General features: G+C 40.1%; 1 protein-coding gene across 1 annotated transcript in view; it reads right to left on the bottom strand.

Moving 5' to 3' along the window:
• abhd17c (abhydrolase domain containing 17C, depalmitoylase) overlaps window positions 1-14936 on the bottom strand; it is a 36930-nt gene extending 21994 nt beyond the window's left edge. The window contains exon 1 of the mRNA XM_044347646.1: window positions 14051-14936. Within this exon, the coding sequence (XP_044203581.1) occupies window positions 14051-14535 (485 nt within the window). The 5' untranslated portion in view covers window positions 14536-14936. The remainder of the gene's footprint in view (window positions 1-14050) is intronic.
• Window positions 14937-16743: the final 1807 nt, after the last annotated feature.

The following is a 16743-nucleotide window of genomic DNA, read 5'->3' as shown; positions in this document are numbered from 1 at the left end:
GCATATTGCTTATTGTCCAACACTAATCATCTTTACTTGCTTTACTTGCAACAACTGGAATTAAAAATGATGGTATCCACCTATCCAGTCTTTGTACAAGCTTTGATCTTCCTACCTCTCCTGCCAAAGCCTTTCTTTACTTTCAACTCATATATATTATATTATATAAAAGTGTGTTTTTATACATTTATAATATGTGAATGTCTTTGTGTAAAAATCATATTATATAGGTATATAGGTATCTATTTTTAAACCCTCACCAACTTCAGTGTAATAGGACCAGAAGATAGAAAAAAGATATAAAAGAAAAAAAAATGAAGTTATTAAATGATCCCTAAGAAGCTCACCAATACCCCTATAATTACAATAACTGAAACTATTTAATGGATAAATCAGTTTAGTTTGTAATGAAATTATTGTAACACAATTACATATGACTTAATCCATTATTTCCCAGTGTGTGGTGATGGAGACAGTCTGTAAAACAAGACAGGCAGACAGCTTTGGGTATAATCATGTCCTCATAAATATGTGATGACAAACACAGTACCAAAGCCTCAAGGTCAATACAGTGGGGTCAATTAGACAAGTAATTCCCCAGCTGCTTTGTAGCTCTCTGAGAAAGACAGTTGTACACTGTACACAATGACTGCCAGAACTACTGGCTGCTGATGGGAAGAGAGCTTCCATGAAGAGACCTCAAAACAGAAGAAAGAGGAAAAACAGAGTGATGAAGCGAACAGCCTGTTTGACCACAGATCCAGCTGAAGTGATTTAGCTCCTTCATCTATTACCATTGGCCACACTGTACTAAAACAACATTATCCAAAACCAAGTGTCAGCCGTTTTTTTTCCAAAAGAGAGAAAGTCAGAGGGTTGGTAGTTAAAAAGTTTCCAGTGTTGACTCAAGCTCATTCAGAGCCAAATGTAATGTTCAGCTCATCTGTTTTTTCATACTGTTTTACAGTAGTCCTCTGCCTAATAAGAGTATCAATAAGTATCGGTATCAATAAGCAGTATCAGTATCCTTATATAAGGCTGCAGTCAACCAAAGCAAATCTTGGTCGACTGAAATTGTACATGCTCTTTCTCCATTCTCTATTTTTATTTCTCAGGAAAGAATGGATGAATCCTGGAGGACTATTGATGTAGCACTTTTCTCCTTAGGAAAGTAACAGTGATTATTCGACTAATGAGAATTGGTCAGACAAGAGCATATCAACCAACTAGACCAGGAGACTACAGCCCTATTGGTATGGATAAAATCCTAACGAGATCCCAGTGTACACGGTATCGACTCTGATCATGTCTTATGTCACAATCATTGCGGGTAAAACAGTGTGTTTTAAAGGAGAAGAATGTCAACTGTGAGGTGAAAAGAATCAATGTTAGGAACAAGTTAAAGGAAAAGGAGAACAAGGAGCTTTTTTTGATGTGTGTACACAGTATCAACTGTCAAATAGTCAACAAAAAGAAAGAAAAAAGTTCTGACGGGAATTGAAGCCGAAATTATTTCAAAAAATCTACAGGATTTTATATTAAATTATATTTAAATTTATTATTAATATATATTAAATAAAATACAGAGTAAATATGTTAAACATTTATTTTTTGTTACCCAGTTGGCTACAGAAGATTGGTGTGAAGTGAAGTGAAGTGAAGTGAAGTGAAGTGAAGTGAAGTGAAGTGAAGTTCCTATGTGTTAATAATAATTAAGGGCTGAGAGACCCCCTTAAATCCCCATATTTTGCTCACTGGTGTTTTCATTTCATGAAGGCATCAAAATGAACCTGACTGTTTGTCTTAAGGTTTCCACGTGTGTTTATTTGCATGAACCTTTTTCAACTCCCCACACAGTGTCACTGGCCATCTTTTGAGTGTCTGAGTAAGGATGGGCAGTACCACTATTTTTTTCAGGAATCAATTCGCAATTAATGATATGCTGTCATATCTCTAGCACTGGAACAGGCTGTAATAAGGCATCTTTGGTTCAGGGTCAACAGACTAGGGCTGTAGTCAACCAAAGAAAATCTTGGTCAACTGGAAGCATACATTATCATCAACTAATCGATTAGTCGGGGTGAGGGGGGGGGGGGTGGTGGGTCCATGAATCAGACTAACATACCTTGATTTTCACAAAAAAGGTGCTAATACCACAGAGATGGCATACTGCCCTGTTGAGCCACCCTGAATCACCGCAGGGAAAATGACCTCACCATGACAGCCCTAGTTGAATGAGAGAGGAAGACCCAATGAACATATGTGTAAAGGGCTACAACTTCAAATAAGAGGCTATAAGGAAATCCACCTCTTTTAATGCTTAAAGATCCCTCAAGACATATATTGAGACATTAAAAAATACTCGGTATTGTGAAATGTTTCTGAGAGTCTGAGTCTAAGAATATTCAAATATTGTTTCATTTAAGTTTAACTGCTGGACACAAGATGTGTCTAACTTCACCAAAGTCCATTCTCAGTGTATGTGCACTGGAGGTTTCCACATCACACTTGTGCAAGTTGAATACTGGACGAAGATTGGTTTCAAAAGTAGTTGTGATGTCACAAATCATACTTGTAGGCTCAACCCTTAAAATTGGATTTTCAATGAGCACAGAGAAACTTTCCACTTTCAGCCTTCTATAGTGTCAAACTCAAGGAACAAGAAGAAAAATATGTTTTTGAGTGGAGGGTGACTAACTCTTAAAACTCCCAGTTTAAGGAGTGGCATCATTTGGAATGAAGGGAAACAGAAACACTATGTTTAATGAAAACATTTCTCCAAGCACTTGAGACTGTGAATGGAATGCTGCTTCTAAAGAAATAAAGATGGAGGGATTAAAATCTCACAAAACCAATCATGTTTCAAAAAAGGAGACAAACAAGAGCTCAACATCTTTGAATGGTCTGGCAGGTCTTTCATCTCAGTAAACTATCATTTATTGATAATGATATAAAAAGCATCAGGTGTGGTTCAGCAGGACCGGAGCTCAAATGTCTCGATTATTATTTTTGGCAGGCCAGTCTCTCTGGAAGGACACAGGAAACACATTACAGAGTCCTTTCAGATGAGAATGAATTCAGCAGACATTATGTCACTTGTTTCCTGAACAGCACTGATAAAAATCAGAGCTGTGTTGTTTAGGTTGGATTGTGCTACTTCATTAAAGCCTTATGGGGAAACTGTATGAAAAAGGATTTAGTAGAAAAGTGGCAACCAGCATTACAAATCAGTTTTGACTACAATTAGTAAATAGTCCTAGCTGGTGGGCATGCCCTGACTGATGCCTGAGGCATTCAGGTGGATTGCCAGCGGCAATATTATGAAGGTTGAAAACAAAATCCATATTTTGAGATGTGAAGCACAGTGCAAATTGATTTCAAACCACCCTGTATGAAAATACAGTCATTAACAAAACACTTCCAACAGCTCATCATTGCTCACAAAGGGGAATGGAAGGAGAATGCAAACAACATCACACCAAAGACACTCTTTGGGAAGCTCTCCAAGAGCTAGAATTATTTGGATTCTGCTAAATTTACCACTGATGACAGTGTTTAAGTTGTCAACAAGGTAAATAATTGATGGAAACGTATGAACATAATTATGTAATTACATAATTTTTTATGAGCAAAATTATGTACGAGTAAGATGAATCAAGATTTTTGTAGTAGCAAACAAACCTTTGTGCCCCACTCTGTATCTGCTGCCGAACACACAAAGTTTAATGGTATTTGATTCTGTATGAAAGTTACAACTTTTTATGAGTTTGAGAGTTATAGCCTATGCTCCTTTATGAAAATCAGCGTCCACTGTCAAGACCTGTCCCACTTACTCAGAGAAAAGTTGAACTAATCTAGCACTGTTCTTTTTGCAAAGCTACAGCAGGATTTCTGTCAGTGTTTTGCAAGATGTTTTCTAAACTAAAAAGTGTTTTACAAGTAGCGTAGATCTTTTATGGACAGCAAAACATAAGTGGTGGTTTCCTGAGAGCTGAGAAACTATAAGAAGAAAGACTGCAAAGCATAAAATACTCAGCAATCTTCTTAAAGGTAACTTTCTTTGGTAAATGGACTGCATTTATAGAGCGCCTTTCTAGTCTTCCGACCGTTCAAAACGCTTTACACTGCATGCCAAAAATTCACCCATTCACACACAAATTGATTCTCTGATGGCAAGGGCTGCCATGCAATGTGCCAGCCTGCTCATCAGGAGGAATATTTAATGCATTCATACAGACTCACACACCGATGGCACAGCCTTCCGGAGCAATCTAGGGTTCAGTATCTTGTCCAAGGACACTTCAACATGCGGACTGGAGGAGGCGGGGATCAGACTGCCGATCTTCCGATTAGTAGACGACCCGCTCTGCTTTGCAGCTTCTCGCTAACAGCTATGTGTGTTTACAGCAGAGTGCAGGAGGGAGGACAGACACCTCACTCTGCTACTCTGTGCTGCCACTCTGCTGCTGCTGTGGACGGACACGGAGCAAACACTTTCAGTTTATAACTGTAGCGTCCGACTAAATATTGATAACATGCTTAGTATTGTACAAATTAGAGTTTTTTATTTGATGACGTGAAAATGACTCTCTAAACACAATCACTGAACAACTGTTCAGACATTTCTAGTTGATTATTTATTTTTAGTTTTTTGCTTGCCATGCCCAATATTTCCATAATTATTTGTCCAAATCCGTCAAATTTCTAACCTGCAAACATGTATTAAGCCGTTGAAGGTAATGCTGCAAGTAAGGGGCAGTCAATATATCGAATTCATTCTAAATTTTTGTTTTGCAGAATAGAGTCTGTGCAAATATGTGCTTTCTCTTTTGTCTGTCAAACAATACCAGTGCTACAAAGTGATATAAAAAGTGACAGAAATAGTGGTGTTATGAATGAAAAAGGAGAGCTAAAGAGACGTTCCTGACTCCTTTCTCACTGGAAACAGAAAGTTACAAAAATGGCCCTGCACAGCCCTGCCCAATCTGCTGTCAGAAAGATATGTACGCATGTGTGGTGGTGGTGGTGGTGGTGGTGGTGGGGGGGGGCTTTCCAAAGCCATTCCACCATCTGACAGGCACATCCGAAGGAGTATACTGACCCTCTACACATGGCATGACAATGACAGAGCCAGTGTCTCCCTGCTAGCAGAGAGATGCTAATGAAGAGGGTGAACCTCAGGATTGTCTTGGGGCATCTGAGCCACCGTGCAAGGCTGAGGCGGTGTCTGAGAAGAAGAAAACTCTAAGAGGTATCTTCAGGAACAAAGTGGCAGCAGCCTTCTTCTGCCGTCAACTTACTGGTCTCCTGACACAGACCCCACATCAAGGCTGGAAAATGCATTCAAAACAACTTCCCAAGATTGAGTAATTTGACAGGAAAATACATCAATCCCTGCAGCAAGTAACCCCCTCAGAGAGACTCTTTGTGTGGGTGGGAACATGTGCCGAGCCAGAGATAGGTAGATAGGTTTCTCAGCAGGAAGACAACTTGTGACAGAATACTGTGTGACAGCGCTTTTCTCATTTAGCTTCTTCTTCAAATCAGATACAGCCTCAGACATTTGTTCAAAAATGTGCACATAGCCGACAGCCCTGTGCTGTTATTCTGTTGTTCATGCACAAATAACTTTTTTTCCCCCCACCAGAGATATCCCAGCCAGGGTACTTCAAATGTTTTTATTTTCTCTCAAAAACTATTTTCTGTTATTGTTGCACAGCTACACTCTTCAACATTGCTATAAAACAGCCTACTAGAAACCTCTCCTACTCAACAAAAAGCAAGGTGCAAGTTGTGCTGTTCTTTTGTTACTGTAACACTGTCATTACTCATCTTTTCTCCAAACAAAGGTACTTACATTTATTTAGAATTCATATTTTAATTTAGCAAATACTGCACAGTAGCATCCTTGCAAGTGGTTATTTGGTCATTGTTGCACAGCTGCTCTTAATGTATAATGTTCACTTTATATGTTTAAACTATGTAAAAGGAAAATAACCTTCAAAGAAGTGCTTTGGTTTATTTTTTTTGGTCTTGTACATGTGGGACTAGTACAGTGGAAACCTGCATCATTTTAAAAAACAAAAAGGATGATCAGTGAGTAAGGATGCTGTATAGCAATACTGGATTTAACCTCTTCCACTCCCGCCCCCCTACCATAGACCCATTTTTGGGAGGAACAGGGGATGTTAGGGGGAGATAGCAGGTCAACAGTATATGCCACATAGAAATGGTTTACATCATCTGAAATCTGGGAGCCTGAAGATCAATTTGAAATGCAGTTCAGCACTTTTCTGGTAATGAATCTGTAATGAACATTGTGTTTTGGTTAGGCGCCTATTCAAATTTTTAGAGTTTAGAGTGTATAAAGGCTTGGAACATTATAATGGTAGTATATGATGGCCATTCCCATGCTCAATTATGTCTCATAAGTTGTTGCAGCAGTTTTTGAGTTGATACCATTTATTACACAGATTTGGTGCAAAACTGAACCATTTTTGAAGACTCAAGAATTGATAAAAATGATCAAAAATCATTTACAAAATACCACATTAAAAACAGAGATAAGTCCTTAAACACCATAGAAAAATTCATGCTGTGATTTGGTATCAAAATCTTTTGACATTTGGAGATTTCTGTAAGAATTGCATTTTTCAGCAGCATTATGGCTAACTGCATAGGGAACTACATCATTTATGTCTGAGGCTGTAGATAACTCAGTGTCCGTTCATGCTAAAGAAGTAATAACTTAGTAGATAAGTAAAATGGTTCGTGCCTGCAAGTTTCCAAGCTGTAAGGATAAAATGACAAGATACACACTGTGTAGTTTTCATGGACTTAAATATTGTAATTCCTCTCACAGTTACGTGTTGTAAATGTGTGGAGCTGCACATTTGATCCAGCTGGCCTCACTCTTTGCAATTCCGATTTTTTCAGTTTTTTACAAGTGGGTCCCCATCTTGTTTTTCTTGTGCCACATGCTCAAGGACGAGCTGCCAATGGCTTCACACTATTACACTGACCTTCAGCTGGCTGTAATGCTCCAGGAAATGCAGCGGCATGCCAAGAAAGGAATGTGTGTGTGTGAATGAAGGATTTAAAATAAAAGGATGTTAAAAAAATAGGCTTTGCAAATATTTTTTGAGCAAAGAAATGTATTCAGCATGTGTCTTAGACCTCACAGATACACACAATTAATTTTGGTAATTGGCGCTCTATGTAAAATTAACTTTTGTTTGTTTACAGGAAAACTCAACAAGGCATCTTTAAAGAACTCAGTAATGGCACTGCCCCAACATACTCTACTTTGGCACCATAGTTCCAAAGTAAGGTGTTTAATGCATTCAATGAAGCACATAATATATGGGAAAAATAGTGAAATACGCTGCAGCATGGGTACTTTATCACCGTAACTTGGTTTTGTCCTCTTCCCCCGACACTTTCTTCTCAAGTCAATCAATTCAGGGTCATGCTGCCTGTTCTTCCAACCCTCGCCACATCAGACACCGTGCAATGACAAGCATGGGCAGAATGAAGCCTGAAGCTCAAAAGGCAAAAAGATTTCCATGGTTCCATTTTTACATCTCAATAAAACCAGAGGGAGCTCAGCCCGGGCTGCTTTCAAAAACCAACAACAAAGCCCACATTCACAGCGATGTGATGAGGTTTCTGCAAGGCTAAAAAACGATGCTCATTTAAATTGGCTTATTGGAACGTGGTTAATGAAAATGGTGATACTTATTTCTTTTAGAACACACTCCCTAATTTGTTATTGCAATCTAAATCCCCAAATTTCTTTCCAGCTCACATTGATGTTCTGAAACAGTCTGTGTGAGTGAAGACATCATTGGCCAGTACAACAACATCAGGGAGTCTATCTTCAAAGCCTGGTGGAAGGACTGTCATTTCAAAAGAGGAAGAACAAGTGTAATAAACTCATTTAACGATTATCAAACAGTCAAGCCAACTGATCTTCGCAAACAAATATTTATCTTCAAAGTCTTTCTTGCTGCTCCGATTCAGCTGAGCCCTGAAGGCTGAGTAATACAACTATGAAGTCAAATTAATGTTTAAGGGCAAATTCTTAATGATTTTCCACAAAATGTAATTAAAAAGATATTGAATAAACATAAACTTCCTCCTCAGGTGCTTAGCACCCGTAAGGAGAGCCTAATGATTAACACTGGTTTATGCTTGGGCAGGTTACTCTCGGTCAGGGAACAATGAGAGGTTTGATTTTTATTGCTAGGAGGTGAAGAGACGCTCTTGGTTTCCTTTCAGTGGCATTTAGACTATGTGTCAGATGGAACATTAATCAGAGGCATGTATATTTTATATGGAGTAATAAGCAGCCTTTGGCTTGTATTATAATATCAGACCTGCCAACCCTGGATCAATTTTTTTGAGTACCACTTCGGCGACGTAGATGCGTCAGATGCAAATAACTGCTGTTTGCACAATGAATTTATTGTACATTATTTGCATATGCACACATACAGAGAACAGTACATCATTTGCACACATGCAGCAGTCAAACAGACTGTTTGACTGCCTGTCTAACCCTGGCTAGCTTGACTTTTAGCTCACCCTTCTTCATCAAGTTGTTTTTCAATGCTTTCAGTCACAGTAGCTCTCAATGGTATAACACACTCAGGCTAGAGGAACAGAGCTAGCTCTTTCAATCCCTCGCCCTTTACTACACTGCTTGGCAGCATATCGGTCTCAATCATTTGGCACACTGACTGGGTGATGGCCTCAGACCAGCACCCAGTCAGTGTGCCCCCCCCCCCCCCCCCAGCTAGCAGTGACGTGATGTTTGGCTGCAACTACGAGCCGTCCTCAGACATGGCAGTCGGTTGCTTGTCCTTAATGTGGTACAGCATAGTGCTGAATATAAGGTCACCCTGATAATATAAGACAAACAGTGAATGTTTACGAGGACAGTCATTCTGGCGCAACTGTTGTGGAACTTCGGCGTTTCGACCTACCATCACACTTGTGCCATCACTGCCCAGCCCAACGGCCCGAGCCATAGCTACACCACAGCCCAAACAATTCAACTCATTTTAAGATACTTCACTGAATGTTCGTTGAGAGCTTGTACCGTCTCCCGTACTGATAGAGTTTATTGCACTTATGGCAGTGAGCAGTCGTAGTCAACTCAAATAAAAAATGACTTAAAAGTCAGTTTATAGGTGTGTGTGTGTGTGACAGACAGCAGAGGAGAGAGAGAGACAGAGACAGAGAGGCAAAACTCCAACTCTCTCACCACAAGCTCCAGTCAGCTGCTCAAAGCGGGGGAAGTGTGGTTTGCGTTTGTTGTGATTATTGTGTACAATGTGAAATTTGCAGCGGTGGCACAAACACGGAGGACACGCAAGTGAGGGAAGCGAGGAAGCACATTAGCTGAATGAAAAGCACCTCATCAGTGCTGTAACACCAGCTGTGACTACAGCTTGGGTGCTTTTCATTTGGCTGACGTGTCTCCTCGCTTCCCTCACTTGTATCCCATCCCTGGATCCCGGCTCTTCCCAGTGAGGACGCGAGAGAAAGATGCCAATAAGAGAAAGTAATTCATCAAAGTGGACGTCCCCGTTCACTCCAGCGTCAGTTTGACAAGATGACAACTACTCATGACGCACAGCACCTCAACTGTCAAATATGAAGAAATCAGATATCAATATGTAGAAATTACTAAAAGGCCCCATGAGTTGAAAAATATATTTTCCCAGTTTGTTAATGGTTCATTTATCTCTTGTTATATGCCAAATATATCAAAAAAATCACTATCAGAGTATTTTTACATTAAAAATCTTTTCTTTTCCTGTAAAATGCTTTCAAATGTTTGATGACTCATCCTCAGGGGTGTTTACAACAGTTCATCCAATCACATGTGACTTTGGGCGACTAGCTAGCCACAGCCATCATATAAGACTGTACTGCACCTTTGGGTAGCTAGTAGCTAACAGACAGACAGAGATGTATATTTGGACATCACTGGGCAAAAACTTTGTTTTCATTTCCATGGGGCCTTTAAGGAACAATTTAAACTCTAAAGTTTAAACTTAAATTTCATGTACAATTAAATAAGACTTTAAACTGTTACATAGTGATAGCTGGAAGGAAAACACCTGATAACTGCTCCAGTTTTTTGAACATATGATTATCTATAGCAGCGTCTGGCTGTCACAGAATGAGACAAATAGACAGCTGTAGCCTGCAGAATATGTCTAAATAAAATAATGCTTATTTCATTTGTCAAAGTCTGACTTCCTTTTCAGGCTCAGGATGATTTTATAGGAGACGCACAACTGTGCGTCATCATATTTCCTGAAGGAGCTGAGACGTACTTGAAACGGAAAAGAAGACATGAGTGGCTTACAAAGAATGATGTGCTGTATTACAACAGCAGCCTGACTGTTAATTGTTCCGTCAGATCAGCTGACCATTCAAGAGAGACATTGGATCAAAGGGGTGTTGCTGTCCGGGAAAAAACATCTGCAGAGGATACAGCTGTGGTTCCTCGCTCTAAGGCTCCAGACTGCCACCATTTAGTCACAGTTTGCCAACATTTCTGGAGACAGTGCTGCTAAATTTTATAACTATTCAATGTGTATTTTTTAAAAATGTTTATAAATGTGTTGGCTAACATTAGTGAATCTGGCCGTTCTGGTCTTGGCCTCCCTTCAGATGAAAATGAAAGGCTTTTGTCACATGTGATAAAACACAATCTCACGTTCAATGTGCTGATGTTAACCTCCAACGTTACAATACCAGAAATGGCAGAAAGCAATGCAACCACAGAGATCAGCACTCCTGACATAAACCAATCAACAGACGAGTCTTTTCTTGATCTTAAGGAACTGACACCTTACTGCTACCCTTTTCCTCTGCTGCACTCACATCCATCCTCACTTTTATGCTGTTTGCTCAACCACACACTCCCTAAGCACACATCACACACTGTTCTAAGATGAGATGAGGTCACATGACGTGAGATAAAATGAGAAATAAGATAAAATGAGGTGAAAGCAGATGAGGGTAGATTATATCGATGAACTGAGTGCAGATGAGAGCAATAAAAGAGAGAGAGAAGATGTGGTTAGATTAGCGAAGTGAAATAGAAGAGGTGATAACAGAGGAGAAAAAGACAAAGGCTAGATAAGAGAGAGGGGATAATATGTGATAGATGAGAGGAAATAAGAGCAGAGCAAATGAGATAAAATGACAAATTGGAAGATAAGATGCACATGAGGTTAAATCAGATGAGGTATGAGGTAAGATGAGGGGAGATTATATAAGATGAAACGAGAAGAGGAACGAAGATGAGCTGCCATAAGAGGAGAGAAGAGAAGCTGGGATGAGATGAGACAGGAGAGTTGAAGAGAAATTAAAGGTGAGATGAAAAAAAAATGCTGACATCAAATATGATGATAGATGAGATGCGGGAGAATAGATTTGAGGAGATCAAATGAGATGAGAAATGAGATAAAATTAGATTAGATGAAATAACATAAGACAAATGAGTTGAGATGAAAGCGCTGACTTCCACATTGGACAACAGACTTGGCGTGCTCTCTGTCCCGCTCTCTACAAGGCCAGCGCCAGTGATGTCAATGTTGACAATGTTAATAATCCTCAAGATTCTCAGACAGGTGACGCTAACGTTATTAAGGTGAAGCAGCGGTCCAAAGACAAGTTTCAGGCTAACTGGCTCAAACTTAACGGTGAAATGAGCTGCTCAGTTTGTAAAATGTACGGTGCTGCACCTTTTGTGTTGTTACAAAACGTCAACTTTAAGTCAGCGCTCAGATGGCGTTTCTCATACAGCAGCCTTGAAGAGAACCCATGAAGAACGTGATGGCTAACGCAGCTGCAGTGTGAGGAGGAAACTAAGGGACTTCTCAAAACCGCCTACCTCATAGCTGAAAACAAACTGGCCAACTCAAAATTTGGTCATCTGGTTAAATTCATGAAAGACATGGAGTGTCCTTCTTTTAAAAAGCTGAAATGTCTGTCAGAAATGCACCAAGCTATTGCAAGTACACTTGTGGATGATGTTGACAAGGCTGTGCTAAGAAGTCCTGTGTTTTCCTTAGTACTGGATGAGTCCACACCCATAAGGAACAGTAAGCAACTCATTACACATGTCAGGCACATAGATGACAACAAGACTAAAACTAAACTGTTCAGGAACTCTGAAATCATAGATGGAAGAGCACCATTTTTGAGGATGTGAAGAAATTGCTGACAGAGAAGAATTTAGATGGGGGGGGGGGGGGGGGGGGGGACTTGCAGCAGTTTGTAGAGAGAGGAATTCAGTGGTGTGTAGATCAATGAAAGCCCTGAGAGATGTCCTAGACCACATGGCTGCCTCCAACACTCAGGACACTGACACTTCAACTGTGTGGCCCTCGGTCACATGATGAAGTCTATCTCTCAAAACATTTTTAAAGAGAAGATCTGGACTTCTCCACAGTCCAACCAATGGTTGAAGGTACCAAAGAGGCCCTGAGAGAAATAATAGTCCACCCTGGCTCTGCAGAGGAGGAGTTCTTTAGCTATCTTAATAGCAACAAGTTGAAATGTGACAAGCCTTTTGACTTTCAGACTCAAAAACCAGCCTTTGATGACATGAAAAGTGTCAGTTATTAAGTGAAAAGAGATGAAGCAGAGGAGACAAGTGTACAGAGAAAGTATAGATGATGAAGATGAAAGAAGAGGGATCCACCGAAACAAAGACTAAGGACACTGATGCAGCTCAAAGAGAGGAGAGAGAGAAAGAGACAACAAATCACAGCAATGTATATAGTTCAGAGACTCAGGAGAGCGACAGAATGCAATCTGAGGTAAGAATAGGACAAGACCTGTAGTTAAGCTCACAAGTAGCATCCCCCACAAAGTGTAGAAATCCCCCTATTGAAAGCATTTAAGGGGGGATTAGCTGTTATCTCCGGTTGCACCACTAGGTAGAGCTTCTTACTGTTTAATAAGATGGTAATTTTAAAACAAACGCACCTCCCTGCTATCTAAGGAGGAAAAGACACAGTGGCCTAACTCTGCTCACAGAGGCAGTCTTGTTGATGTACACTGCAGCATAAAGTTACTGTCTGGTGACTGTCCGCTTTAACTAGCTATCTGAGCTTTAGTTAATGCTAAACTATCATCTTCAACAGAAACAGCGAGCAGGTCGGGACAACCAGGACTGTAATTACACGTTTCCAACAAAATCAACACAAACGTGATGAACTGTATAAGTTACACTCCCCCTGCTTTGAGTATAAATGCATTTTAGTGGTGGCAATAGGTCTAAAAGCTTTCCTGGATTGATAAAATAGGACCTCTATAGCAGCTGGACCAGCACTCACTCCTTCATGTAGATCAGGTAAGAGTATTATTTCATATAAAATCAGGGAGATGAGGGTTACCTGTTTTACATTGATTTAATAACGTTGCAGGTTATTTACTGTTCAAGGCTGCAGAAATTTTGATTAAACGTTAATTGATTGAATTGTTGAATAGACAGTGACAGATGGGAGTGAGCACTCTGTAATTTTTAAATGAAATCATAATTTTATATTATTTATCATTCAGGTAAACTTAATGTTTACTTGACCTGTTCTTTGAACTCCTAATGTACTCTGAGTTTGCGTCAAACACACGTCACGTCAGTGGTTTCAATGGTTTTATAATGGAAAAAACTCACCACCGTACGCCATAAATTATTAATGATTAATCGATAATCAGTTGTTAATGCTGCGGCCTTGTGAGATAGCGGAAAATACTCACAGCAAAGGAGTATAACGTTACATAATATTTGACAGTACTAGTCCACAGAAACTATTTCTATCTGACACAGCGCTTTCTAAATCCGAGTTATTTATTCAGCTTCAAACTATTTTGGATTAGGCCACCAGTATGTGACAGCTTCCTGTGCAACTGTATATTATGATTGTATGAAAGGAGGAACATTTCCAAGCATATTTTAGGCTGAGCTTACATGCTTAACACCTGTCTGCTGATCCACAACACTGTCCTGGTTCATACTCACTTGTTCCTCAGGACCTGCCAGGCCGCCTCGATGTCCGCATACAGGTTCTTCTCAGACGGCTTGCCGGTGCTGACTCCGTAGCCGGAGTAATCATAGGAGAACACGTTGCAGTTGATCCTGGAGCCGAGGCCGATGTAAAAACTACACATCTGCCCCAGATCCACGGCGTTACCGTGTGAAAACAGCAGCGTGTACCGACTATTCGGGGCGCAGCGAACAAACATGCAGCCGACCCGGTTACCCCGGCTGCTTCTGGTGCTGAACATCTCCACCGCATCGAGCTCTCGCTGGGAGTACTGCCAGTCCGCCCGTTCCGTTAAATGCAAGCTAGTTACCCCGTTAGCATCGGTGTGCACCGAGTACGTGGGTTCCGGTGGGAGAAAAGCTAGCTTGGCCGCGATGCGACTGGGACAGGGCGGACAACAGAACAGCCAGCACAGTTCGCCGAGAGAAAACCCATTCATCCTGGGGCCTTGCTCGGGCATTTAGGCGCGGGATAACCCGGGCAATTAACGTCTACAGAGCCACAAAGACAGTTCTGTTCTGGTCTGAGGTCCTACTTGTTTCCCATCAGCAGGCTGCAGGTTATACTTTCGGGACGACAGGTGTCTCGGTCTCTCAGCTTTGTAGCTAACGCGCTAGCCGACTGGCAGGTAGCTAACAACAAAACTCAGACTTCATGTAGGTTACAGATGAACTAAAACGATGCATTTAAGTTCATACTATTTTACAGCAAAAATGAGTGCAGCGACTGGTCTCAGTTGAATTATTCCGCCCTTCTAACACATTACTTACTAAACGCCAAGGTTGTTGCTAACGTAGTGAAAGAAAGAGAACGGCCATTCCTCTGTTCTAGAGACAAGCCGGTCTTCCGGTACAACCGGATATCCTCTTCGACAATTATTTCGTTTGTTTGGGATTTTTTATGCCAATTTGTTTGTACTGGGTGGATTTTGGATATTCATTGTTTATTAAATCAAGTAGAGTTGCCAAGTGCTGCTTATATTTAAGCATACTATGCAAAATTGAACTAGAATAAGAAAATTAATAATACTTGTATTTATTGTTTCGCGCGCGCACACACACACACACATTGGGATTACAGGCTGTCACTATGCTGTCTTGGTTGAGAATATTTTGAGAATGACAGCCCACTTTGACATTATGGAATAGTTGCAAAGTGGGCTGAGCAGCAGGTTCTGGTGATATTTTTCCTACTGCTTTTCATTACAAACCAAATCTGGTGCACATGGTGTCATGTTTCTGCTGATGATGGATATCATGCAGTTTGATTGATGTGATTTATTTCACACTTCATCTACAGGATACCTATAGTGTATGGAGCCAGAACAGTGACAGTTACATTTTGGTAGCAAAAATAAAATTTGGTATTGAAAACAAAACCTGAACTGAAAAAGGAAACATTGGTATTGAAACACTTGTATTGGAAAAAGTTGTATTGGCACTGAAAAAAGTTCCACTGAAAACTAAAACATGGACATTAAAAAATTACAATCTACAATCTTATTATCTTATTTTATTTTGATATTTTACAATGTGTTTTTCAATTTCAATCTTCAGATTATTTCTTCATGTCTGTCTTTTTTCAGTGTAACTGTTTTTTTCAGTGTCAATGGTTTTCAGTTTCAACTGTCTCTTTTTCAGTTTTTAACTTTCTGCTACCGTTTTGGCGTAGAAAGGAGGTCCCTTGCTGGGCCTACATTACCCAGTATCACTTGCGGTGCCACGAAAAGTGGATATCCACAGGCGATGGCATCATGGCAGAGATTTTGAGCAAGACTGTTGTAATTTTCGCTCTAAGACTGTTAAACTTAAACATTAATTACTAAACTATGTGACCATTTACAAGATGAGAAAAACTACGTTAGAGTTATGGCTGAAATAGTGTCAGTCCGATCATGACTATTATGTCATCTAAAGCTGGAAATCCCTCCATTTCAAAACTCATTCCTGCGCTACCGTCCTCAACACACCTACCTGACTGAACTGTGACAAAATAATCTCAACTCAAAGCTCCACTAACACTTTTTTTCTCACAAAAAAGTAGTAGGGGGTAGTTTCTTCATAATAAAATGAGCATTATTTGTGGTAAATTGACCCACTTGACCTCTCTCTGGCCTTGTTTAGTACTCCAAAGCTGCAATAACCTTGCTCTACATAGGCAAACTCTACAACTCTACAGAGCTCTACAGATCCTTAGTAGCACCTGACAAATTTATAAAATTAGACAAATGACCGTTACGTACCTGTCAAGTTAACATAAGAGACTGATAGTGACTTCCTGGAAAGAGTATCTGCAATAGGAATGTCCTTGCCTGGTCTGTGGATGATGGTAAAATTGTACTTCTGTAGTTGAAATATCATCCTCTGTAGCCTTGGAGACGCTGCTGCAAGTGGTTTTCGCATAATGGACTCAAGTGGCTTGTGGTCACTTTCTACAATAACATGACAGCCATAGACATACTGGTGAAACATTTGCATCCATACAAAATGGCATACAAGTCATACCAATATATTCTATGTGAATACAAATAGGCATTTATTTGGATAAACAGACCATATATTGGAAATCAACATGGTTACTTTCTCACCTGAAAAAACATTTAATCTAAATAAAGTGACATATTAACAGTCTTAGAGCAAAAATGACAACAGTCTGGCTCAAAATCTCT

The sequence above is a fragment of the Thunnus albacares genome, chromosome 1 (assembly GCF_914725855.1).
Source record: "Thunnus albacares chromosome 1, fThuAlb1.1, whole genome shotgun sequence".
NCBI classification, from domain to species: Eukaryota; Metazoa; Chordata; class Actinopteri; order Scombriformes; family Scombridae; genus Thunnus; species Thunnus albacares.
The sequence above is the reverse complement of the archived record's forward strand: the minus strand, read 5'-3'. Positions and strand labels throughout refer to the sequence as shown.